The 25,481-nt window shown below is 47.6% G+C and overlaps 2 protein-coding genes across 4 annotated transcripts in view; both read right to left on the bottom strand.

The window, feature by feature from the left end:
- Positions 1 to 453: 453 nt before the first annotated feature.
- Positions 454 to 19,645, bottom strand: man2a1 (mannosidase, alpha, class 2A, member 1). 3 transcript variants are annotated; one of them, XM_041970035.1, is made up of 25 exons: positions 19,420 to 19,645; positions 17,670 to 17,815; positions 16,684 to 16,905; positions 16,407 to 16,551; positions 16,247 to 16,334; positions 15,022 to 15,105; positions 14,671 to 14,798; positions 14,421 to 14,594; positions 13,847 to 14,033; positions 13,524 to 13,701; positions 13,097 to 13,287; positions 10,565 to 10,762; positions 6,971 to 7,085; positions 5,003 to 5,070; positions 4,753 to 4,921; positions 4,447 to 4,683; positions 3,700 to 3,828; positions 3,496 to 3,610; positions 3,255 to 3,388; positions 2,084 to 2,225; positions 1,765 to 1,898; positions 1,431 to 1,625; positions 1,117 to 1,227; positions 866 to 1,041; positions 454 to 805 (listed from the first exon to the last, which is right to left on the bottom strand). In XM_041970035.1, the coding sequence occupies exons 2-24, from the start codon at positions 17,811 to 17,813 to the stop codon at positions 886 to 888; spliced, it is 3,444 nt and encodes a 1,147-aa protein (XP_041825969.1). In that variant the 5' UTR covers positions 17,814 to 17,815; positions 19,420 to 19,645; the 3' UTR covers positions 454 to 805; positions 866 to 885. The 3 variants fall into 3 exon arrangements, with proteins under 3 accessions (XP_041825969.1, XP_041825968.1, XP_041825970.1); XM_041970034.1 differs by having other exon boundaries at positions 454 to 1,041; XM_041970036.1 differs by lacking the exon at positions 17,670 to 17,815 and having other exon boundaries at positions 454 to 1,041.
- Positions 19,646 to 22,288: 2,643 nt separating this feature from the next.
- The window catches only part of wdr36 (WD repeat domain 36), a 12,732-nt gene continuing 9,539 nt past the window's right edge, over positions 22,289 to 25,481 (bottom strand). The window contains exons 17-22 of the mRNA XM_041970037.1: positions 23,532 to 23,639; positions 23,216 to 23,447; positions 23,018 to 23,137; positions 22,856 to 22,937; positions 22,589 to 22,776; positions 22,289 to 22,502 (exon numbers count right to left, since the gene is read on the bottom strand). Coding sequence (XP_041825971.1) covers positions 22,353 to 22,502; positions 22,589 to 22,776; positions 22,856 to 22,937; positions 23,018 to 23,137; positions 23,216 to 23,447; positions 23,532 to 23,639 — 880 coding nt within the window. The 3' untranslated portion in view covers positions 22,289 to 22,352. The remainder of the gene's footprint in view (positions 22,503 to 22,588; positions 22,777 to 22,855; positions 22,938 to 23,017; positions 23,138 to 23,215; positions 23,448 to 23,531; positions 23,640 to 25,481) is intronic.

The following is a 25,481-nucleotide window of genomic DNA, read 5'->3' as shown; positions in this document are numbered from 1 at the left end:
AGCTGATGTAAAACATTTGAATCAAAGCTTTAAACCAACGACCGACCACGAATGAAAGTCGGGTAATTACGACACTTCGGATCAGCTGATGGCTGATTTTATTTTTGAAATTCGGCTCTCAGCTGATCAGTCGACACATAAAACCCCGTCCAGCATCGGCTCCCCTTCCTGCTTTAATAACATGGCACATGGTCTGATTGGTTGCATGCTGTGTCCATCAAACTAAAGCTCCGCCCCCTGGTCAGCGGAGGCTCTAGATTCGGTTCTCCTTGAGGTGAGTCGGTTCATCTCGTTCACATCAAAGACGCGTCGCTGATAATCACCAGAACTTTTCATTGATACAAACAAGTGGAATTTAACCGTGTCCGGGTTCAGACCCGACCCAACGATCCGTAAAGATAAATAAACTGACAGCAGCTTTCCACACACACCTGAGAATGGAAGAAACCAAAATCAGAATTAAAAATAATTTATTTATAATGAAAATCGATTTTTTTCCCAGAAGAAGAAAAATATTTCCAAAAGTAAAAACAGAAAATTAAAAAAATAAAAGTTTTCCCAGAATTCCCTTTTCACAGAAACATGGATCAATAAACCCAATCAATCACCGGAACCCACACCATATCACACACAGCAGTAACACAGTGTTACCATGGAAACACACACACACAATCACTAAGATCCACCCAGCAAATGATGATTGGTCCCTGCGTGTTGCCATAGCAACAGATTCAGATACAGTGTTTCTCTGTAAATAAATCATTTGACCTTTAATGGCTTAATACTTCCTGTCAGCTGACAGGAAGTAGCTTATTTCTCAGCGTCTGGTTGGCCGCTCAGCTCATTGGCCACAAAAGAAGCAGAAAATCTGGTTCCGTCCGGTTTTCAGTCCAGCTCCACCCGGAACGCTTCGATCTCCATTGGTCTGAGGCGAGTGAAGCGTCGGTCCGACTCCGGCTCATCGTGGTCCCGCAGCAGAGTGAGACCGGAACGTCGGACCGAACGAAACCGGAGCGGTGAGAAGAGGTCGTCCAGGTTCACCTGCAAACAAACAAACATGTTTCACAGACAAAACCACACAAGAAGTAAAATAAATACAATTTGTGTTGCATTCACCTCCTCGTGCACACTCCACGTGCACAACGGCAGTGGATCAGGGGCGGAGCTACAATCAAAGCCTTTCCTGTGGAGAAGGAGGGCAACTTCCTGTGACGGACTTCCTGCTTCCTGTTTACACAAACAATGAATGTTTACAGAATGAACCTGATTGGTCAGAGAAAATGGACAACATGAAACCCTTTAGAAGCCAAAAATCCCAGTTTCACTGAACGCAGCGCAGTCTCAGTCCACAGCTACCAGAACTAGAACCGGAACCAGAATCGAACCTGAACCAGGAAAGATCCAGGCTGATAAGTGTCCAGGTGTCTCACCTGTGGGTTCTCCAGCGTCCTCAGGTTCAGCAGGTGGATGTCACACGGCAAGGACGAACCCAGCGGCAGGAAGGGGCGGAGCTTTGGCAGCTTAGTGTCGCTTGAGGCGACCATGGAGATAGGTGGGTGGCAGAGAGAGAGGGAGGCCAGGTGGGCGAGCATGGACAGGTGTTCCACCGAGGCTCCTCCCACTTCCTGTGACAAAAAAACAGTTTCGGTTAACTGGTATGTCACTGAGCATCCACTGCTTTAAGCTTACCTCCTCCACACACAAACACACACACACACACACACACACACACACACACACACACACCAGACCGTGCCCTCATACCTTGGCCCCGCCTCTCCGGTCCTCCAGCAGCAGGTTGTAGAGACTTGCCGTCAGTTTGTTGTCGGTGACACCCTGACCAAGACCGCGGTTGTCATCCTGCTGGAGCCGCCGGTCCAGAACCACCTCCAGCTCACCTGCACAGGTGGAGGTCAGAGGTCACAGAGGTAGCAGAGAAGTGGACCTGGTTCACCTGTCTCAGGTGAGACAGTGACAAGGAAACACTTCCTGTTTTCTGCAGCCATTTCCTGCAGAAACTTATTTTCTGACTCATGTTTTTCATCAATAAAACTGAAACTGAACCTGATCAGAGGCGACTCACCTGGACGCAGCGACGCCACCGCCTGACTCTGAGCTGACAGCAGAGACAGCCGACTGGACGAGTCCTGCAGGAAGGAGGCAGAGCTCATTGGGTAGAAGTTGGCCTGAAGAGGGAGCTTCTTCAGAAACTGCCGCTGCTGCATCTGCAGGACGATCGATAAGCAACGAGAACGATCGATACACAGGAAAACCGATCAATACACAGCAAACAGATCCGCATGCGGCGATAACGATCCGTACGAGGCGATAACGATTCGTATGCGCCGATAACGATCCGTACGCGCCGATAACGATTCGTACGCTGCGATAACGATCCGTACGCGCCGATAACGATTCGTACGCTGCGATAACGATCCATACGCGCCGATAACGATTCGTACGCTGCGATAACGATCCGTACGAGGCGATAACGATCCGTACGCGGCGATAACGATCCGTACGCTGCGATAACGATCAGGACGAGGCGATAACGATCCGTACGCGGCGATAACGATCCGTACGCGGCGATAACGATCCGTACGCTGCGATAACGATCCGTACGAGGCGATAACGATTTGTACGCTGCGATAACGATCCGTACGCGCCGATAACGATTCGTACGCTGCGATAACGATCCGTACGAGGCGATGACGATCCGTACGCGACGATAACGATCCGTACGCGGCGATAACGATCCGTACGCTGCGATAACGATCCGTACGAGGCGATAACGATCCGTACGCGGCGATAACGATCCGTACGCGGCGAAAACGATTCGTACCTGGTGATAACGATTCGTACGAGGCGATAACGATCCGTACGAGGCGATAACGATCCGTACGAGGCGATAACAATTCGTACGCAGCGATAACGATCCGTACGTGGTGATAACGATTCGTAAGCGGCGATAACGATCCGTACGTGGCGATAACGATTCGTACGCGGCGATAACGATCCGTACGCGGCGATAACGATTCGTACGTGGCGATAACGATCCGTACGCAGCGATAACGATTCGTACGTGGGGATAACGATTCGTACGAGGCGATAACGATTCGTACGTGGGGATAACGATCCGTACGCGGCGATAACGATTCGTAAGCGGTGATAACGATTCGTAAGCAGCGATAACAATCTGTACGCAGCGATAACGATCCATATGGCCAAATACAAACAAAAATATGACCACCCACCTGGAAACCGTTGAGGTCACTATAGAAACGGTTGCTGCTGGCGACGTTGCTGATGAGTCTCATTACAAGCTCGCGATTGTACTCTGACCTGATGTCCACCACGTTGGAAATCTCCAGGGATTTCCCAGCATGCCCTGGGGCATATAGATCAGCTGTTAGCATGTAAACAAACAAACATTGCAGAGCCAGCAGGCAGTTCTGCTAGAACCCCACAGAATCAGAAACACGAGGAACTTGGTACCGTCCAGGTGGTAGAGTCGGACCGTGTGTGTGAAGTGCTGGAAACACGAAGTGATGTCAGAGAACACCGGACCTCTGGAGACCCGGACCAGGGGGGGTTCTGAGGGCGAGTAGAGCTGCATGAAGGAAAGAGACATTTAATTAAATGAAAGAGGGACAGTTCAGGTCCGATCCAGATCAGACAGGACGAAGGTCCGGGTCCCACCTGTTCACCCTCCTCCCCCGGCAGAAACAAATAGGCTCCACTCTTGTCCTGATTCGCTCTGGTCCTGGTTCCATACCAAAGGAACTGGATTTGGACCTGCTGGACCAGACCGGTCTGGAGGAGGAGCTTCTGGTTTTAAAAAAATGAAAGAGAGAATAAATCAGAGGCGTCTCAAACCTGCTTTATCTGAATTTTATTCAGGATTTAACATGACTTTGATCTGGCATTAATCTGGATTTACTCTGGGATTTGTCTTGGACAGGGTTATTCAGTTCGGTCCTACGAGGGCCGTAGTCCAGCAGGTGTTCCGTGTATCCCTGCTTCAATACACCTGACACAAATTAATTTGGCATTATACAGAACGTGATTGACTGTTAGATCCATTTCATTTGATGCAGGTGTGTTGAAGCAGGGATACATAGAAAACCTGCTGGACTACGGCCCTCGTAGGACCGAATTAAATAACCCTGGTCCAGGACAAGCCTTAAACCCAGTCTCCGAGACCAGTCCTTAATCTGGATTTAATCAAGGTCTAATCTGGATTAAATCTACATTAAATTGAGATCTAATTTTGATTTAATCTGGATTACATCTGCATCTAATCAAGATTAAATCTGGATTTACTCTGGATTTTATCTAGATTAAATCTCGATTTATTCTGAAGTGAGTCAGGATTAAATGGAGATTAAATCCCCATTTAATCCCACTCGGACTGTATTTCCTGCTTAGATCATGCAGCAGTCTGACCTGCAGAAGGCCGGTTTCCGGAGAGCTCCATAACCGAAGGTGCTTGTTGCTAAGCAACAGTGGGGTGTTGACCTCAGATCCCTGCAGGTGGGACACCTGAAAGTGTTCAGACTGCATGGTCGCCAGCTTGCCATGACGATGGACAGTATAGCGAGCCCGGGGGGTGGAGCCAGCAGGCGCTTTGGTCACATGATACACGGTGAGAGCCAGAGGAGGAAGATCTGCGATGAAGGAAAGCTGCAGAGAGAACAGGTTGGAACTAAGCTGTGATCAATAAACAGATCGCTGATCACATCCATAATTCACCTGGAAGGCCTTTGTGGACATTTTGCTTGGCTCCGCCCACACTGCAGAGATCTGAGAAGCCACTGGTTGGGCAGTTTCTGCGTCGGCCACATGAGCATCCAAAGAATCGACAATGATGCTGATGACGGAGCTACGGTGCTGCTCCGTCGGGTTAAACACGATCAATGACCTGCAACACAAGCCAATGATCAAAACTGGCATCAATCCACTTCTGCGGCTCATCGCCCACCATGATGCCCCGCCCTTTTACCTCGGTTCTTCACTGAGCATGAGCGGCGTCCTCTGAGGCAGAGCATCGTGTGCAGAGAACACCTCATCCTAAAAAATAAGCAGGGCATCAAAATCCAACATCAACAGAACACGTTAAAGAGAATAGAACCTTGGTGAACCCATACAGGCTGTGCTGAATTATTAGGCAAGTTGTATTTTTGAGGATTAATTTTATTATAGAACAACAACTATGTTCGCAATGAACACAAAAGGCTCATAAATATCAAAGCTGAATATTTTTGGAAGTTGGAGTGGGGCTTTTTTAGTTTTAGTAACTTAGAAGGATATCTGTGTGTGCAGGTGACTATTACTGTGCATAATTATTAGGCAACTTAACAAAAACCAAATATATACCCATTTCACTTATTTATTTTCACCAGGGAAACCAATATAACAACTCAAAATTTACAAATATACATTTCTGGCATTCAAAAACAAAACAAAAACAAATCAGTGACCAATATAACCACCTTTCTTTGCGAGGACACTCAAAAGCCTGCCATCCATAGATTCTGTCAGTGTCTTGATCTGTTCACGATCAACATTGCGTGCAGCAGCAACCACAGCCTCCCAGACCCTGTTCAGAGAGGTGTACTGTTTTCCCTCCCTGTAGATCTCACATTTGATGAGGGACCACAGGTTCTCTATGGGGTTAAGATCAGGTGAACAAGGAGGCCATGTTGTTATTTTTTCTTCTTTTAGACCTTTTCTGGCCAGCCACACAGTGGAGTACTTGGATGCGTGTGATGGAGCATTGTCCTGCATGAAAATCATGTTTTTCTTGAACGATGCTGACTTCTTCCTGTACCACTGCTTGAAGAAGGTGTCTTCCAGAAACTGGCAGTAGGACTGGGAGTTGAGCTTGACTCCATCCTCAACCCGAAAAGGTCCCACTAGCTCATCTTTGATGATACCAGCCCATACCAGTACCCCACCTCCACCTTGCTGGCGTCTGAGTCGGAGTGGAGCTCTCTGCCCTGTACTGATCCAGCCACGGGCCCATCCATCTGGCCCATCAAGACTCACTCTCATTTCATCAGTCCATAAAACCTTAGAAAAATCAGTCTTATGATATTTCTTGGCCCAGTCTTGACGTTTTATCTTGTGTGTCTTGTTCAGTGGTGGTCGTTTTTCAGCCTTCCTTACCTTGGCCATGTCCCTGAGTATTGCACACCTTGTGCTTCTTGGCACTCCAGTGATGTTGCAGCTCTGAAATCTGGCAAAACTGGTGGCCAATGGCATCTTGGCAGCTTCACGCTTGATTTTCCTCAGTTCATGGGCAGTTATTTTCCACCTTGTTTTTTCAACACGCTTCTTGCGACCCTGTTGACTATTTTGAATAAAACGCTTGACTGTTCGATGATCAAAAGCTTGGCAATTTTAAGAGTGCTGCATCCCTCTGCAAGACATCTCACTATTTTTGACTTTTCAGAGTCCGTCAAATCTCTCTTCTGACCCATTTTGCCAAAGGAATGGAAGTTGCCTGATAATTATGCACACCTGATATAGGGTGTTGATGTCATTAGACCACACCCCTTCTCATTACAGAGATGCACATCACCTGATATGCTTAATTGGTAGTAGGCTTTCAAGCCTGTACCGGTTGGAGTAGAACAACATGCATAAAGAGGATGATATGATCAAAATACTCATTTGCCTAATAATTCTGCACACAGTGTATGACCCTCATCGGTACCTGTAGAACTATGATCAGAACCCATATGACCCTCATCGGTACCTGTAGAACTATGATCAGAACCCATATGACCCTCATCGGTACCTGTAGAACTATGATCAGAACCCATATGACCCTCATCGGTACCTGTAGAATATCTGAGTTGAACATGTGGAACCCTAACCTGAACAAACACACCTGAGAACTGTGCTGTCTTAGAAACTGCGTCCTGATAACATCACAATATAAACACAGGGTTGAGCCACACCTCACCATCTTTAGGAAGGGTTGTGATTGGTCGTAGTGGTACTGGTTCTTGTCCAACAGAATGAGCCAGTGGGCGGAGCTCTGTAGCACCTGATGCAGGTTCAACATGGCGTGAAACAGCCTATAAAACAAACTTTCAGTCAGACGTGGTGCTGTGGAGCTGAGAGTCATCAAGCTGAACACAACTACACAGTAAAAACATGCTAAAAACATGCCAACATAAAACACAATAACTAAATGGGAAAGATGGAAAGTAAATGTTAGATGGAAAAACTAAACCAATGAGTAAGATGACACACTGATCCTAACAATGCTAATTTTCAACCGATCACACTGAATAAGTGGGTACCTGTCATGGCTGCTAGTCGCCAAATGTCCTTCAACAGAGAGCATGAAGGGAAAAATCAGACAAAAATGCATAAGCTAAAGAAGCTTCAGAGGTCTTTTGACACTAACCAGGCCATTTTTAAGAGACCAAAACAAAAGTCAACACTTCCTAGTTTTAACTGCTTCAAACTGTTTAGCCCTCTTCATCTTCAGATGCTAACACTGAACATCTGTTTAGTTATTCATTCCTTCCATATGGTCAACAAACAAAAACAGATCAATAACGTGCTTCAGTCCGGTTTCTGTCAGTTGAGGAAACTAGCCAAAATTATGCCAGTGTTACTAAAAAAGGGGTTTTGAGAAACTCGTTCACGTGTTTATAACGTGGTTGGACTACTGTAGCGTTCGGGATGTAGTTAGCCCAGCTGCTGCAGCTGCTTGCTTGTTGACAGCACCTGCAAGTCAGAACACATCTCTCCTGTTCTGGCTTCACTTCATTGGCTTCCTGTTGGTGTAGAGTCCATTTTAAAGTTTATCTTTTAACATGAAAATCCGTGAATGGTCTAGCACCACCATCTTTATCTCCCTGCTCCGGCCCTACACTCTGTCAGGACTCCTGGTGGTTCCTGAGACGAGGCTGAAACTTAGAGGCGATCGGGCTGTGAACCAGCAGCCTTCAAGCATAAAACAGGCCTCCTCGCTGGTTTTAAACTCTTCTAAACACCCACTTAACACCAGCTGAGCTGATGCTTTATGTTTTTTTTAGGTTTAATTGTTTTTGGTCATTTTATAATTTCTTGACTGTTGATGTTTTCGGCCTGTGTTTTAGCGTATTTGGAGACATGTTTTGTAAATTATTTGTTTTATTGTTCAGCCCTTTGGTCAACAGTGTTGTGTTTAAAGTGCTCAATAAATAAATTAGATTGGAAAAACAATACTTTAACTAGATCATTTTTTTCTGTTGTCTTCCAAACATGCTAACATGCTAATGTTAATCTTGATTGGTTTTAACCCTGATTTATGCTAACATTAATGCTAACAAAGTTCATTGTGTTTGATATTTCACACTATAACTTTACATGGCTAACAAGCTAATGCTTAAAAAGTGTAACATGTTTGATATTCCATATTACAACTGTACATAGCTAACAAGCTAATGCTAACAAAGTGCAATGTGTTTGATATTCCACACTATAAAACTGCAGCTTTTCAGCTGCATACTCATCTCTTAAACACTAACCTCTACGAACAATTCCAGTCTGGTTTCCGCTCTCTCCATTCAACTGAAACTGCTTCAAAAAATTACAAATAATCACCTTCTGGCTGCTGATTCCCATCTGATTCCCTTCACATTCTGCTACACCCGAGTATGGCGTTTGATACCATTTCACACATCATTCTCCTAGAAAGACCAGACTGCTTTGTGTTGGCATCACTTATACTCCCCTTGCTTGGTTAAGTTGGGGGCGGCATGGCTCAGTGGGTGGAGTGGTCGTCCTGTAGCCCAAGGGTTGCTGGTTCTATCCCGGCCTGGTCAAGCTCATGTTGAGGTGTCTCTGAGCAAGACACCGAACCCCTAATTGCTCGTGATGGGTCGTGGTCGAGCGCCTTGCATGGCAGTTTCCGCCATCAGTGTGTGAATGTGTGTGTGAATGTGACGTACATGTAAAGAGCTTTGGATAAAAACGCTATATAAGTACAGACCATTTAAGTCTTATCTCTCTGGCCACACTCAGTTTATTATTTTAAAATCTTTCACAACCCACCCACTCCCAGTCACCACAGGTGTACCCCAGGGCTCTGTCCTGGGTCTCCTGCTGTTTATCACCTACATACTCCACCTTCGATTTATTTTCTGGAAACATTATATCCACTGCTATGCGGATGACACCCAGCTCTACATTTCTAGTAAACATGACTCAATCCTCCCTCCTTCCCTCTCTGAATGCCTCACTGAAATAAAATCATGGCATTAATTCTTAAATTAAAAAATGATAAAACAGAAATGTTGCTTATTGGTACAAAGTCCACTTTAACCAAACCTTGCAGTTTCACGATATCCATTGACAGTTCCCCTATCTCTCCATCCCTTTAGGCTAATAGCCTGGGTGTCATCCTGGATAACACACTCTCCTTCACTCCCCATGTCAATAATATAATCTGGGCAATTTACTTTCATCTCCGTAGAATCAAGCATCTACATCCCTGCCTCACACTGCTGCCGTACTAGTTCAGTCTAGTTACCTCTCGAACCTGACTATCGTAACTCTCTTCTGTACGCTGTCCTCAGAAAACCCTCCAAAAAAACTACAACTAGTACAAAACACGTCTACTTTCTGCATCGGTTTTGTACATAATTTGGTTTGTTTTCAGGGAGCTTAGCTAAACGCCGCTTGACGCAAAAGACGGAGCAATACCACCGGAAATCGCAAGAGCAGCGTTGAACAGAATAGCTGACGTGACCAGCAAAAGAAACAAACTATAAAAGAAAGAAAACAAAAAAGGAGAAGAAGAATGAAGACGAGGGCAACAACTGTAGAAATTGCATGAACTTTTGAATAAAGATTATATGTGAGTCTTTAGGGCGTGTTGGGTGGTTGGAAGGAACTTTATAGCAACGCATTACGGCTGTTAACCGGCGTCTGAACTCAGCATCGCCCCCTGGTGGAGGAACTGACTTAACCATGGCAAAATATGCATGGAAGTATGAGGACGGCGACGTGTGACGTTTGACAGACATCGCTTTTTATGTACGTAAGGGAGCAGAAATGGACCTTTAATCAAATAATGTTTGTTTTGATATTTATCCCACTTCAATTGCTTTGTCATTATTTACTGTTTGTTTACCTTGAATTTATTGGTACTGTGACCTTGAGTTTCAAGAAAGGCACCTATAAATAAACTGTATTTATGATCTGATATATTTATTATTATTATTATTATTATTATTATTATTATTATTATTATTGTATATTTGTAACATGCTAATGCTAATAAACTGTAATGTGCTTGATATTCTACACAACATCAATATGATTCAACAGTGTTTTTGTTTTAGCTAGGCTACCTTTTAGCACTTAGCACAAGATAAGAATACAAAAGAAATAGTGAGATTTCCGCATTTTTTTTGTCAGCATAATTATAATCTTATAATTGATCAAATTGATAACCATTGAAAAGGCGTTATCATGGTAATGTTGGTGTCTGTGTTGTAATAACCATTTTGTAACCGACACTAAAACCATACCATGCTGGCTAACAGAAAGTACACACTTGATGCCATAGTCGACCACCACCGGGTCTCTGGCCGTGCCGGTGACAGCGTCGTGGTGCTGGAACAACGCCAGGCTCTGCCTTGCCGCTGTAAGTCGCTGGAAGTGTTCACGTGCTGGAAAATCTGCAACCAGGTGTCCGTCACCATGGAAACGACGCATTTCAGCTAGCGTGAGGCTGTAGAGGATTTCAGTCGCTCTGCAGGAGAGGAAAGGTGAGAGGAGTCAAAACACAAAATTATCACCAGAACAGGGACTCACCTGAATGTGGACTAACCTGAACGTGGACTAACCTGAATGTGGACTAACCTGAGAGAGAACTCACCTGAATGTGGACTCACCTGAATGTGGACTAACCTGAGAGAGAACTCACCTGAATGTGGACTAACCTGAACGTGGACTAACCTGAATGCGGACTAACCTGAATGTGGACTCACCTGAACGTGGACTAACCTGAATGCGAACTCACCTGAATGTGGACTCACCTCAATGTGGACTAACCTGAATGCGGATTAACCTGAATATGGACTCACCTAAATGTGGACTAACCTGAATGTGGACTAACCTGAGAGAGAACTCACCTGAATGTGGACTCACCTGAATATGGACTAACCTGAACATGGACTCACCTGAATGTGGACTAACCTGAGAGAGAACTCACCTGAATGTGGACTCACCTGAATGTGGACTAACCTGAACGTGGACTAACCTGAATGCGGATTAACCTGAGTAAGAACTCACCTGAATGTGGTCTAACCTGAATGTGGACTAACCTGAGAGAGAACTCACCTGAATGTGGACTAACCTGAACGTGGACTAACCTGAATGCGGACTAACCTGAGTAAGAACTCACCTGAATGTGGACTAACCTGAACGTGGACTAACCTGAATGTGGACTAACCTGAGAGAGAACTCACCTGAGTGTGGACTAACCTCAGTGTGGACTAACCTGAGAGAGAACTCACCTGAATGTGGACTCACCTGAATGTGGACTCACCTGAACGTGGACTAACCTGAGAGAGAACTCACCTGAATGTGGACTCACCTGAATGTGGACTAACCTGAACGTGGACTAACCTGAATGTGGACTAACCTGAGAGAGAACTCACCTGAATGTGGACTCACCTGAATGTGGACTAACCTGAATGCGGATTAACCTGAGTAAGAACTCACCTGAATGTGGACTAACCTGAGAGAGAACTCACCTGAATGTGGACTAACCTGAACGTGGACTAACCTGAATGCGGACTAACCTGAACGTGGACTAACCTGAGAGAGAACTCACCTGAATGTGGACTAACCTGAACGTGGACTAACCTGAATGCGGACTAACCTGAATGTGGACTAACCTGAACGTGGACTAACCTGAATGCGGACTAACCTGAGTAAGAACTCACCTGAATGTGGACTCACCTCAATGTGGACTAACCTGAACGTGGACTAACCTGAATGCGGATTAACCTGAATGTGGACTCACCTAAATGTGGACTAACCTGAATGTGGACTAACCTGAGAGAGAACTCACCTGAATGTGGACTCACCTGAATATGGACTAACCTGAACGTGGACTAACCTGAATGTGGACTAACCTGAGAGAGAACTCACCTGAATGTGGACTCACCTGAATGTGGACTAACCTGAACGTGGACTAACCTGAATGCGGATTAACCTGAGTAAGAACTCACCTGAATGTGGTCTAACCTGAATGTGGACTAACCTGAGAGAGAACTCACCTGAATGTGGACTAACCTGAACGTGGACTAACCTGAATGCGGATTAACCTGAGTAAGAACTCACCTGAATGTGGACTAACCTGAACGTGGACTAACCTGAATGTGGACTCACCTGAATGTGGACTAACCTGAACGTGGACTAACCTGAATGTGGACTAACCTGAGAGAGAACTCACCTGAATGTGGACTCACCTGAATGTGGACTAACCTGAACGTGGACTCACCTGAATGTGGACTAACCTGAACGTGGACTAACCTGAATGTGGACTAACCTGAGAGAGAACTCAACTGAATGTGGACTAACCTGAACGTGGACTAACCTGAATGTGGACTAACCTGAACGTGGACTAACCTGAATGCGGATTAACCTGAGTAAGAACTCACCTGAATGTGGACTAACCTGAATGTGGACTAACCTGAGAGAGAACTCACCTGACTGTGGACTAACCTGAACGTGGACTAACCTGAATGCGGACTAACCTGAATGTGGACTCACCTGAATGTGGACTAACCTGAACGTGGACTAACCTGAATGCGGACTAACCTGAGTAAGAACTCACCTTAATGTGGACTCACCTCAATGTGGACTAACCTGAACGTGGACTAACCTGAATGCGGATTAACCTGAGTAAGAACTCACCTAAATGTGGACTAACCTGAACGTGGACTAACCTGAATGTGGACTAACCTGAGAGAGAACTCACCTGAGTGTGGACTAACCTCAATGTGGACTAACCTGAGAGAGAACTCACCTGAGTGTGGACTAACCTCAATGTGGACTAACCTGAGAGAGAACTCACCTGAGTGTGGACTCCAGTGTTCTGTCGAGTCGTTTGTAGAAGGGTCGAGACGTGAAGTATCCACTCCAGTAGTGGTCATCTCGGTCGGCGTACGTAAAGAAGTCTCCTCGGAGCGTTGGCAAAGTTGTTCCTGCCGCACTCAGCCGCCGATGAAGAGCAGCGAAATAATCAGACAGCGTCCCGAAACGCGCCTGAAACAGACGATTTGTTAAATCCTGTTTTAATGAACTGGAATCCCTGCAAGTAGCATCCTGAACTGATCCTGAACTGATCCTGGACTGTTGCTGGACTGATCCTGGACTGATGCTGATTAACTAACCGTAGTGTTTGAGCTTTTTAAAGACGGCAAAAATGTTGTTTTATCAACATTTGAAATGATTGTTCTGATGTTGTGTTGGGAAGCCCCGCCCCCATCGCAGGTGCTCACCTTGATGTGGAGCTCTGGGTGTTGCTCGAAGTAATCGAAGATTTTCTGGTAGTTGTTGAACTGAGCGTCCCACTCGCTGGACTCTACATAACGGAAGTCATCGCCCAGGGTGACGAGAAGGACTGGAGAGCGGAAGAGGCGGGACTTCTGCCGGTACTGATCCAACAGGAGGAGGGCTCTGACAGGACCACAGCAGGATCAGAACCAGGATCAGATCAAAGCAAGGATCCGATCGGGACCAGGATATGATCAGAAACAGGATTTGATTAAAACAAGGATCCAATCAATCTCTGTGATCAGAACCTGAATAACCCCCTACTCACCGCTCTTTGATGTTGTGCTCTGTGATTGGCTGAGGTGGGATTCTCCACGGGCAGAAGACACGCCCCCCTGGCAGGCGATGGAAGTCAAACTGACAGCAGATTGCTGGGTTTGGACCACAGGTATGTGGCACATCGTAGCTGTAAAATGGCATCATGTGACAAGTGATGTCACTGCGGGAGGAGGAGTCTGAGGCATAGGAAGGAGGCGGAGTCAGTGAAACAGCAGCTGATTGGACATAATTTATTCAAACTTTTAATTTCCCTCAAAGTTGGATTTTTCTCCAGTTTGAAAAAATAAGTTGCTGTAAAACTGAAAGTGGAAGTTTCCGTCCTCCAGAGACATGCGCGTCAAGACAGACAACATCTGGACACAACATGTTTACGTTTATATATCTGATGCCTCACCTGTCTGGACCAGGTGCCCTTTACTGTACCTAAAATGACCTGACTGGGTTGTAATTAATGGTTCTGCTTTGGTATGACAAGTTTTCAAGTTTGTTGTCCTAAAATTTTCTCTCAGCCTCAAGAACAAACAAAAACATTTCTCTCTCTCAGTGTTCTGACTGTCACTCACCCCAGTTCTGTCGCCATAGAAACTCCAGCGTCTGTTGCCGGGCAAAGTGCTTCTTGATGGTGTAGTGGACCCTCTGGATGACCATGTTGCTAAGCCCCGCCCCTTTCAGCAAGTAGGTCATGGAGGGCGAGTGGCCAAAAGGATCCACGGCCCAGCCGCTGCTCGGCTTTATGCCTGCAAATAGACGGTCACTGTTAGAAACGGCAGTGGGCAGGGACAGGGCGGCAAACGCGCACAGGTAAGCACCCACCCAGGTGTGTCTGCAGCCACTGGTGGCCCTCCATCAGCTGATCCAGCAGCGCAAAGTAATGAGAGTTGGCTTCATCCGCCATCACCCAGCCTCCTGTCACCAGTTCCAGCTGCCCCGCCTTCACCAGCCTGACCAATCAGAGAGCACGAGATGACACATTTAATGATTCGATGTTCTTACTGTTTATATTGACACCTATTTATTCTGTCTACGGGATAGCTGTGTTTTTATTCTCTAGTTTGTTCAGCACTCTGTTTAACTGGATTTAAAATGTGCTGCAGAAAAAACTTTAACTTGAAACTGAAACACAGACATAAATAAAAGATGAGGAAGAGGAAGTGATGATGTTACCGTTTGACCATTGCTCGCTTCTGTTCGTCGATGTCATTCCACCATTTAGAGAAATAACTGATTTCTGCCCAGATCATCTTCCTTCTGTAGAGCAGAAACAGGCTGATCAATAAAATAATACGGCTCATACCTAAGCATAAAATCTATAACCCGAGTACAGGAAGAGAAGGTACCCGAGTACAGGAAGAGACGGTACCCGAGTACAGGAAGAGACGGTACCCGAGTACAAGAAGAGACGGTACCCGAGTACAGGAAGAGAAGGTACCCGAGTACAGGAAGAGACGGTACCCGAGTACAGGAAGAGAAGGTACCCGAGTACAGGAAGAGACGGTACCCGAGTACAGGAAGAGAAGGTACCCGAGTACAGGAAGAGACGGTACCCGAGTACAGAAAGAGACGGTACCCGAGTACAGGAAGAGACGGTACCCGAGTACAGGAAGAGACGGTACCCGAGTACAAGAAGAGACGGTACCCGAGTACAGGAAGAGAAGGTACCCGAGTACAGGAAGAGACGGTACCCGAGTACAAGAAGAAACGGTACCCGAGTACAGGAAGAGAAGGTACCCGAGTACAGGAAGAGACGGTACCCGAGTACAGAAAGAGACGGTACCCGAGTACAAGAAGAGACGGTACCCGAGTACAGGAAGAGACGGTACCCGAGTACAGGAAGAGACGGTACCCGAGTACAGGAAGAGACGGTACCCGAGTACAAGAAGAGACGGTACCCGAGTACAGGAAGAGAAGGTACCCGAGTACAGGAAGAGACGGTACCCGAGTACAGGAAGAGAAGGTACCCGAGTACAGGAAGAGACGGTACCCGAGTACAGAAGAGACGGTACCCGAGTACAGGAAGAAACGGTACCCGAGTACAGAAGAGACGGTACCCGAGTACAGGAAGAGACGGTACCCGAGTACAGGAAGAGAAGGTACCCGAGTACAGGAAGAGACGGTACCCGAGTACAGGAAGAGAAGGTACCCGAGTACAGGAAGAGAAGGTACCCGAGTACAGGAAGAGATGGTATCCGAGTAAAGGAAGAGAAGGTACCCGAGTACAGGAAGAGATGGTACCCGAGTACAGGAAGAGACGGTACCCGAGTACAGGAAGAGAAAGTACCCGAGTACAGGAAGAGAAGGTACCAGAGTACAGGAAGAGAAAGTACCCGAGTACAGGAAGAGAAGGTACCAGAGTACAGGAAGAGATGGTAAGGTGGATAATACGAAGTACCTGCTGTCCTCGTTCAGCTTCACCACCATGTTGTTGAGGATGTGTTGTGTCTGATCGTGGTAGTATCCGTCAAATGTCTTCAGCCAGCCTGAAATGAGCATCAGTTCACACCTCCACCTCACACACAAAGACCTGAGCCTGGGACCTGTTTCTCACCCACCTGGGTCGTTGTGAGAGTGTGGAACCAGGAACAGCTCTAGTGGCTGCTCCTCCCACTCGTTGCCATGGTAACTGATCTCAAAGCCCTGCTTCCAGGCCCCACCATCAGGGTTATCAAAGGGCAAGAGGTCATACACATTCAGCAGCTGACAAACAAACAAACAGAAATATTAACTTCTGTGATGTCATCATTAAGCGACAGAAGTTTCACCTAAAATATAAAATGTTCCAAACATCTGAACCACAGAAGGAAGACCCGGTTCTGGTTTGGTTCTGACCTGGATGCCGTCAGCACTGTCCTTCATCTCTTCAGCCACCCTGCATCCAGGAGGTGTCCCTGCTTGGCTGTGGGCGGAGTCTGAGCTGCTATTGGTCCCGCTTCTTCCAGTGCGCCATAATTTGTGCTGCAGCACGGCCTCACGCAGTGTAGCAACCAGACGGTTGTTGTTCCTGAGGAGGCCCTCCAACCTGTCAATCTTCTGCTGGAGGCGGGACAGATCCTAAATACAAACATGTGATTGGCAGTGTAGGGTGGGTGGGTGTACACAGCACCAAATCACAACAGAAGTCATTTTAGGTTCCATTTACACTTCGTTCCTTCATTAAACGCTAAACAGATGTTACTGATCAGGTTTCCATGACAACGTGTCGTAGCTGCTCTCTGTGTCCAAGGCAGTCGTATCAGACATGATACGAGAGTTTAAACGCTCTGGGAAGTGAGGACGGACACATGTCCAGAACCGGAGAATTTCTCCTAAAGAGTCAAAACATCATCATGACCAGGAGTCTGATTTCCAGCTGGATACGGACGCATGTTGTCCCACATGGCTGCAGCGGGATCACCTGCATGTGTGATCCAGAGATCATGTAGAGAAACATGTAGGTGTGGGGGAAATCATCTCATGTTAGAGATTTATTCCTCCACCCACACAGCACAGAAGCTGGAATTTCAAAGATAAATCACAATATCTGTCAGAATAATCAGACGTTTCCCGTTTCTTTCACAAAGTTTTACACTCGTGGACTAAACTGTTGGTCCAGGCCTGTTTCATGAGTTTATTTTTAAATAGTTCTGTTGAAACATGGTTGAAAAGCAACGTCTGACTTTTACTGGTTAAATTTCATAGAATTTTTATTTATTATTACTTTTGTCAGATTCAAGTTATTTCTGTCACCATTGTGAGTTTTTCTTTCATTAACTGAAGGGAACCAACACTTTTGTCTACATGTGTACATATTAAAATAAAGAATGTTCTTCCTCAACCTGTCCAGGTGTGTCGCTGCGCCGCTGAGGCTCCGCCCCCTGAGGTTCCGCCCCCTGCATCAGCTCCAGCATCCGGTACAGTGATATCACTGCCACACAGAAGACTCCGCCCACCAGCACGGTGAGGCCACGCCCCCTCTTCATCACTGTGGGGCACAGAAAGATGTGATGTCATCAAGTTCAGATCAGCTGCAGTGTGATAACGGGTGGCCATGACCAGGTGGAGGACTTTTACCTGTCTTCATTCACCCCACCAAGATAAAAACCAGGTAGTCAGAGGAGGGCGGATCCTCTCCTCTGATTGGCTCTGACCTGCAGATGTCCAGAACACAAAGACACCCAACAGCAGGAAACTCTGGAGAAGATGCTGGTGTTTGTGGTGAAGCTTCAGGCTGAGAAGAAACCAGGAGAAGAACCAGAGCAGCCTCCATCAGACCAGATCAACCCAGAGACAGACCTGGACCAGATCCTGGACCAGATCATGGAGAAGATGCAACCTCTGCTGATGAAGCTACTGATGTGATGAGTAAATAAATGAATCAAACTGGTAGAAAGCAGGATTTAAACATTCCAGTCCAGATGCATCGATGCGATGAAGAGGATAAAACCTTCATCCAGAGGAAGTTAAAAAACGTGGATCAGCACGAGGACGAGTGGATCCACGTTCCGGTCAGCGCCGTGTTTCTCATAGAAGTTCAGGTCTTTAAAGCTTTAGAGGTTTGGAATATTTAATAGACACAAAATAGTTTTCTAAATCACACAAGCAGATTCGAACATGAAAATAGGCTAAAATTAAGATTGAAGATCTTTTGTCTCCTTTATGTCCATAAAAACCAGGAACAACATTCCTGAAGGGAAGACAAACGTCTGGGAGGAAATGATCCTGAAAGAGAACTAAGACAGACCAGAATCTTCCAGGATCAATGAGCCACTTCCAAGAAGAGCAGCTGGAGTCCACATCCTCTCTGATTCCATGTAAAAGCTTCATGTGGGTACACAGCATTTTAAAGAGGGTTATACCCTAACCCCTAACCCTAACCCCTAACCCTAACCCATGACTCTGTGTGGGCTGGAAGGACCAAACCGTCTCCGCGGTGTCTCCGGGTAAACTAGTCCAGTCAGACCGAACACACAGCAGGAAAGCAGATCTTTCCTCCAGATGCATGAACAGGATCTAGGAACAGAGAGAAGCTTCCAGCAGAAGCACCGACATCCATGAAGCTGTCTAGATCTGAACGGGAGAGGCCGAGATGAGGGAACGCGGTCCGTGAACCAGATTCCAGAGAACATGCTTATTCTGGCGGGAATATTCCTGCTGTTCCAAATAGAACATGTATGACAGAAAACAAGAGACCACGTGAGCCGCGTCTGTCCACGAAAGCTTGAAACTTTACGTCACAGCTGGCAGAGAAATGAACCAGACCGGACCCGGACAGACCTGCAGTCCTGGTCTCAGCATACAGGACCCGGACAGACCTGCAGTCCTGGTCTCAGCATGCCGGACCCGGACAGACCTGCAGTCCTTCGGGATTTTAGCTTAGTTTAGTCTACAGCAGAGGAGGAGAAATGATGGACTTCCTAGTCTGGGGTCTGTAGTTAAATGAACCCCAGAGAGGTTTTTATTTCTAACCGGCAGCTTTATTTAAACCGGAAGTTCCTGAGCTGAACCGGTTAAAACCAGCAGGGAGCGGAGAGGCGTCCGGTAAGACCAGGGTGGCATCGCCGGACAGCTGACTGATATCATGTTTACCTGCAACTCTGGGACCATCCAGGGAAGTCTGCACTTCACCCTCCTCTTCCTCACTTCCGGGTTGGACAAACAGCGGCGTCCCACGCGCTCCACTTTACCTCCTCGGTGACGAAACCGTGATGTAAATAGTTTTAGTGAATAAAACAAACAAACAAAAAATAAATACACATATAATCAAGTTTTTTGCTCCGCATCAGGAAACCAAGTTGCAGCCGCAACGCATGCGCACTGCAGCTTGTTTAATTTCCGGTTGAGGTTTGCTGACTCAGCGCTTTCGTGACGTCAGTTCCTTGTTGTTGTTGTTTTTTTCCCCCAGTAAACAAAATTATACGGAGCTCCCAGAGAACACGGATTATTTTTTCTTTTGCGTGCTAAAGGATGATCCGAGAGCGCGCACGTTTCTAGTCTGCATCTGTCCCTCTCAGCATCATGTCAACGTGACTCACCTGACGTCCAGGTAACAGGAAGTGTGCTGTAACCTGAGACTGGGCTTCATCACTGAGAAAAGTTTAGAATCCGCTGTTGATGTGTGGATCATCATGATGGAATATGTGAGATTTCTACAGTGTAGTAATGAGTTTGTTAATCTGCTCTTTCATTAAATGAAGTCCTGCAGTTTCTGTTCACAAGAGAGTATTACAGACCAGTGTGTAAGACAATAGGCAGGGGTACAGGAACGGTTTGCAAACATTCATTAATTGTATTTTAGGAAAATAAGAAATAAATGTATTGGAAAACGTTGATAAAATATTTCCATTTATGTCCAAAAAGTCCATTACAAAGACAATTTCTTTCATCCCAACTCTGTTTAATTATTGGCTTCCTGTTAATGGTGATCACAAGATTATTCCATGAAGTGGAAATGTTTGAAAAAAGAGCTTCCATCCATCCATTTTCTTCTGCTTATCCAGAGTCAGGTCGCGGGTGCAGCTGCCTAAGCAGGGAAACCCAGACTTCCCTCTCCCCGGCCACATTCACCAGCTCATCCGGAGGGATCCCGAGGCGTTCCCAGGACAGCTGAGAGATGTAGTCTGTCCAGCGTGTCCTGGGTCTTCCCCGGGGCGTCTTTCCAGTGGGACGTGCCCAGAACACCTCACCAGGGAGGCGTCCAGGAGGCATCCTGACCAGATGCCCGAGCCACCTCATCTGGCTCCTCTCGATGTGGAGGAGCAGCGGCTCTACTCTAAGCCCCTCCCGGATCACCGAGCTTCTCACCCTATCTCTAAGGGAGAGCCCGGCCACCCTGCGGAGGAAATTCATTTTGGCCACTTGTATTCGAGATCTTGTTCTTTCGGTCACTACCCACAGCTCATGGCCATAGGTGAGGGTAGGAACGTAGATCCACCGGTAAATCGAGAGCTTTGCCTTTTGGCTCAGCTCCTTCTTCACCACGACAGACTGATGCAGAGTCCACATCACTGCAGACGCACCGATCCACCTGTCCATCTCCCGCTCCATCCTTCCCTCACTCGTGAACAAGACCCCGAGATACGTGTACTTCTCCACTTGGGGCAGAACCCTATTGCAGACCCGGAGAGAGCACTCCACCCTTTTCCGGCTGAGGACCATGGTCTCGGAGTTAGAGGTGCTGACTCTCATCCCAGCAGCTTCACACTCGGCTGTGAATCGCTCCAGTGAGAGCTGAAGATCACGGCCCGATGAAGCCAACAAAACCACATCATCCGCAAAGAGCAGAGACCCAATCCTGAGGCCACCAAACCGGATCCCCTTGACACCTCGGCTGCACCTAGAAATTCTGTCCATAAAGGTTATGAACAGAATCAGTGACAGAGGACAGCCTTGGTGGAGTCCAACCCTCACTGGAAACGATTCTGATTTACTTCCAGCAATGTGGACCAAGCTCTGACACTGGTCGTACAGGGACCGGACAGCTCGTACAAGCAGGTCCGGCACTCTATACTCCTGGAGTACCCCTCACAGGAGTCCTGGGGGACACAGTCGAATGCCTTCTCCACAAAGCACATGTAGATTGGTTGGGCAAACTCCCATGCCCCCTCAAAGACCCTGAAGAGGGTGTAGAACTGGCCCACTGTTCCACGACTGGGATGAAAACCACACTGCTCCTCCTCAATCCGAGGTTCGACTATCCGACGGACCCTCCTCTCCAGCACCCCTGAATAGACCTTACCCCAGTCTGCCAGTCCAGGGGAACTGGATGAAAGGAAGACGGATTACGTGATCCCCATCAAGAAAAACGGGATTCCCAGATCCGGATAGCTTTTATCCGGGTGAAATCTTTTGAATAAGTGGACCAGGAATAATGTTTAAAACCGGATCTCTTGCTTCCACCAGAGGGTTCCAGATGTCGTCCATCAGAAACTAAAGCAGGAATTTACACCAAGTGTTGGACTTCCGAAGTCTGAAATATTGTTTCCAAAACATTAGTCTTCTGTCTAAAATACTCCAGTTTTACCTCAAATATTCCATTTTATTCCCAAAACATTCCCATGTCACTCTTGTCCTGCTAGTTCTTCCAGCACAGGCCAACACGGCTGGTGGATGACGTGAAGATGGAGGTCTGGAGCTGATTCCATCCTGACAGAGCTGGCTCCGTTTGGTTCTTCAGGCTGGAAGCATCTGGTTTCAACGGGAAACTTCTCTCCACATCTGATTGGACCCACCCACGTAACCTGACCCGTCACCATGGCAACCCCAGCTGTCGCCATGATGACTGGTAGGAGGCAGCTGAAGCATCAACTGCTAAAATCTTCTGTCTTATGATGCGTTCATGGTCCATCAGGACATCGGTGTATCGGCTTCCATTCTGACGTATGATTACTGATCTCACTGATCAGTTTGATCAGCTGAACTAAAGAAGCTGAAAAGTCTAAAATAATCAACACTCACAGAACAATCAGAAACTTTATTCACAAAGTTGTGTGTGTGTGTGTGTGTGTGTGTTTGTGTGCATGTCACAGCAGGGCACTCTTCGTGTATGACAGCAGACACAATGATTGGTCAAATGATGACCGTAGCTCCACCCACCCAGCCTCCAGATGGAAGGAGAGGCGGAGCAGCGCTGCCATGGCAATAGCATCCTGTGACACCTGGCGAAGGTGGAGCTGAAAAATAAACAAACACAGCTGATGGTAAATAGGAAGTTGTGACTTTGGCAGTAAAAACTGCAGCTGTGTTCTGATTGGCTGACCTTCAGGAAGAGCGCCAGGTAACTGTGAGCCAGGTCAAAGTCCCGCCCACTCACCAGCATACTGTCAATCATTTGGATGAAGGCGAGCAGGAGGCCATTGGCTCCGCCCCCCTCTGATGTCAGACAGGTGAGCTCCACAGAGACAGCCGCTGGCCCATATTCCTTCAGGAGACGCAGTGGCAGATCGACTGGAAGGTATTGATCAGGTATCAGAGACAATAAGAACCTATCACACCTGTTGTTTACTCTAAGCGGGAGTTGACTCACATGATCCGGACTCCAGACCTGATTCCAGAGCAGAACTGAACTCGGACTTCTGGGAAAGTGAACCCCACGACAGAACCTTGGACTGACACACAGGAAACACAAGCATATTTAGATGTTCAGAAACACTGTAGGGGGCGGGGCCTGGGCTCTGATTGGTTCTACCTGGTTGTCTTGATCGGTTGCCAAAGGCAACGAAAATTGAGGCGTGATGCCAGGAACCGTGGGCAGGAAGAAGGGAGCAGTGGGCGGAGGTGCCGGTGGCGCCACGGGTTTGTTCCTCCTCTGTAAACATCAACAACATCAAAACAATGATAACATGTAACCACCACCATCACGTGGCCCCATCAGCTGATTGATCACCTTGATGTCATCCAGGTGCAGCAGACTTTTCCACCGAGACTCCGGAAGCAGAGACAGAGTCACAAGCTCCGCCCCTAACTGCTCAGCTGACTGGTACGCATCTTCGGCTTCCACTGACATCACTTCCAGTTCATCAGCCGCCACGGTGACACCAGGCAGCGTCTCCTCTGCTGGTTGGTAGTCAGCTGGGAGGGGGCGGAGCCCCACGGGCTCACACAGACTTCGGTTGGTCCTGAGGGAGGAGAGCTGCACTGTGATTGGCTGATACAAGACTCAACACACAGTAATCGCAGGCTGTTCTTTGATTGGTTCAGACCAAAGGTAAACGCCCAGGTTGTCCACGTGAGCCGTTGCCAGGAAGTCTCCGGTCGGTGACATAGACACTCCCACCGGCGCCATGGCAACGAGGAAGCAATCGACCAAACTGAGGAGAGGAGAAGAAGGTTATTGTTCTGATGAGGACCAGAGATCATGCTGGTCCAGTTTTATCTTCTCTTCCTCTTCCTGTTTAATTGAAAAAGAACAGAATCGGCAAACAGATCCACGGACGACGCCGTCTTCCAGGTGCTGCCACCACCCTCACCCACCTGGACAAGCACAGGGGACTCCGTAAGGATGCTGTTCATTGACTTTAGTTCAGCTTTCACTACAGTCCCACCACGCTCCACTCCAAGCTGCTCAGCCTGGGGCTGAACTCCACCCTGTGGGCCTGGATCCTGGACTTCCTGTCAAACAGAACTCAGGTGGTGCAGGTGGGCCGGCACACCTCCAGCCCCCGAACTCTCACCACCGGATCTCCACAGGGCTGCGTCCTCTGCAGTGGGAGGTGGAGAACCTGGCAGAGTGGTGTCGTGCTAACGCCCTTTTGTTGAATGTAGACACAACTAAGGAGAAGATTATCGACTATGGGAGGAGCCAGCAGAGGAACTACATCCCTCTGAGGATTAATGGGACTCTGGTCGAGAGGGGGTGCATCTCACCGAGGATCTATCCTGGACTCTTCACTTCACCGAGGATCTATCCTGGACTCTTCACTTCACGAGGACCTATCCTGGACTCTTCACTTCACCGAGGATCTATCCTGGACTCTTCACTTCACCGAGGACCTATCCTGGACTCTTCACTTCACCGAGGACCTATCCTGGACTCTTCACTTCACCGAGGATCTATCCTGGACTCTTCACTTCACCGAGGATCTATCCTGGACTCTGCACATAGACAGCCAGGTGAAGAAGACGAGGCAGCAACACCTGAGGAAGTTCAGAGTCTCTCTGAGGATCATGAGGATGTTCTCCACTGGAGTGGTGGAGAGAGTTCTGGTAACACCCCCCAGTGGTACGGGACCAGGACTGGTCGGGACCAGAGGGCCCTGCAGAGGGTGCTGAGGTCAGCATAGCGTACCATGGTACCACCCTCCCCCCTCCAGGACATCTTCATGAGGAGACCAGCAGCCAGAGGAACAGGATCATGGAGACCCTCATCATCGTAACAACGGTGTGGTGGAGAGGCGGCGCTCTGGCCGCCGTCTGAGGCTCATGAAGGCGAACTCAGACTCAGGAGGAGCTTCTTCCCTCCGGCTGGAGGAGCTGGGGACTCGACCCTGTAGCGGCCCTGGCCAGCGTCCGACCTTCTGCTGGAACCACCGTCATTTCCTCCCTTTAACAAGCTTCATATCTGCTCCATCCACACTGGAAATGTTCTGTATGTACATGTAGTCGGTCTGTAGCAGCACATCGCTGCGGCTCATTATGTTTCTATTTATTGTCTTTTTGTTTATTACCGTCTGGTTTTTGTTTTCTTACTAGGGGTAAATGGGTGTGCACGGCCTCGGATGGATGTACGACTGCATTTCACTGCTATCTGCTTCATGATGAATAAACTATTTCAGAGCCTCTCTGTGGAACCGGATCCCAGTCTGGCTTCAGGTAGCAGACCCCCTCTCTACCTTTTCAGGCTTCAAACTTTCCTTCCTGATCAATTTTATAGCAGGTCTGACTTGGTGACCCTGATCCATCCTCTAGTCCTGCTGCTAGAGGCCGAGGGGGGCATCCCATGATGCACTGGGCTCCTCTCTGCTCACTTTACTCTCCTTTTAGTAACATGTGTTGTTGTTCATGTGTTTCTCTTCTTTCTGCTGCTGGTTGACTCTTTTTCCTGTTCTCTCCACCTCGGCCCAGGAAGATGGCCGTCCTTCCTGGTTCTGGTCCTGATGGAGGTTTTCCTCCCTGGTTCTGGTCCTGATGGAGGTTTTTCTACCTGGTTCTGG

The sequence above is a fragment of the Melanotaenia boesemani genome, chromosome 19 (assembly GCF_017639745.1).
Source record: "Melanotaenia boesemani isolate fMelBoe1 chromosome 19, fMelBoe1.pri, whole genome shotgun sequence".
Taxonomy (NCBI): domain Eukaryota; kingdom Metazoa; phylum Chordata; class Actinopteri; order Atheriniformes; family Melanotaeniidae; genus Melanotaenia; species Melanotaenia boesemani.
The sequence above is the reverse complement of the archived record's forward strand: the minus strand, read 5'-3'. Positions and strand labels throughout refer to the sequence as shown.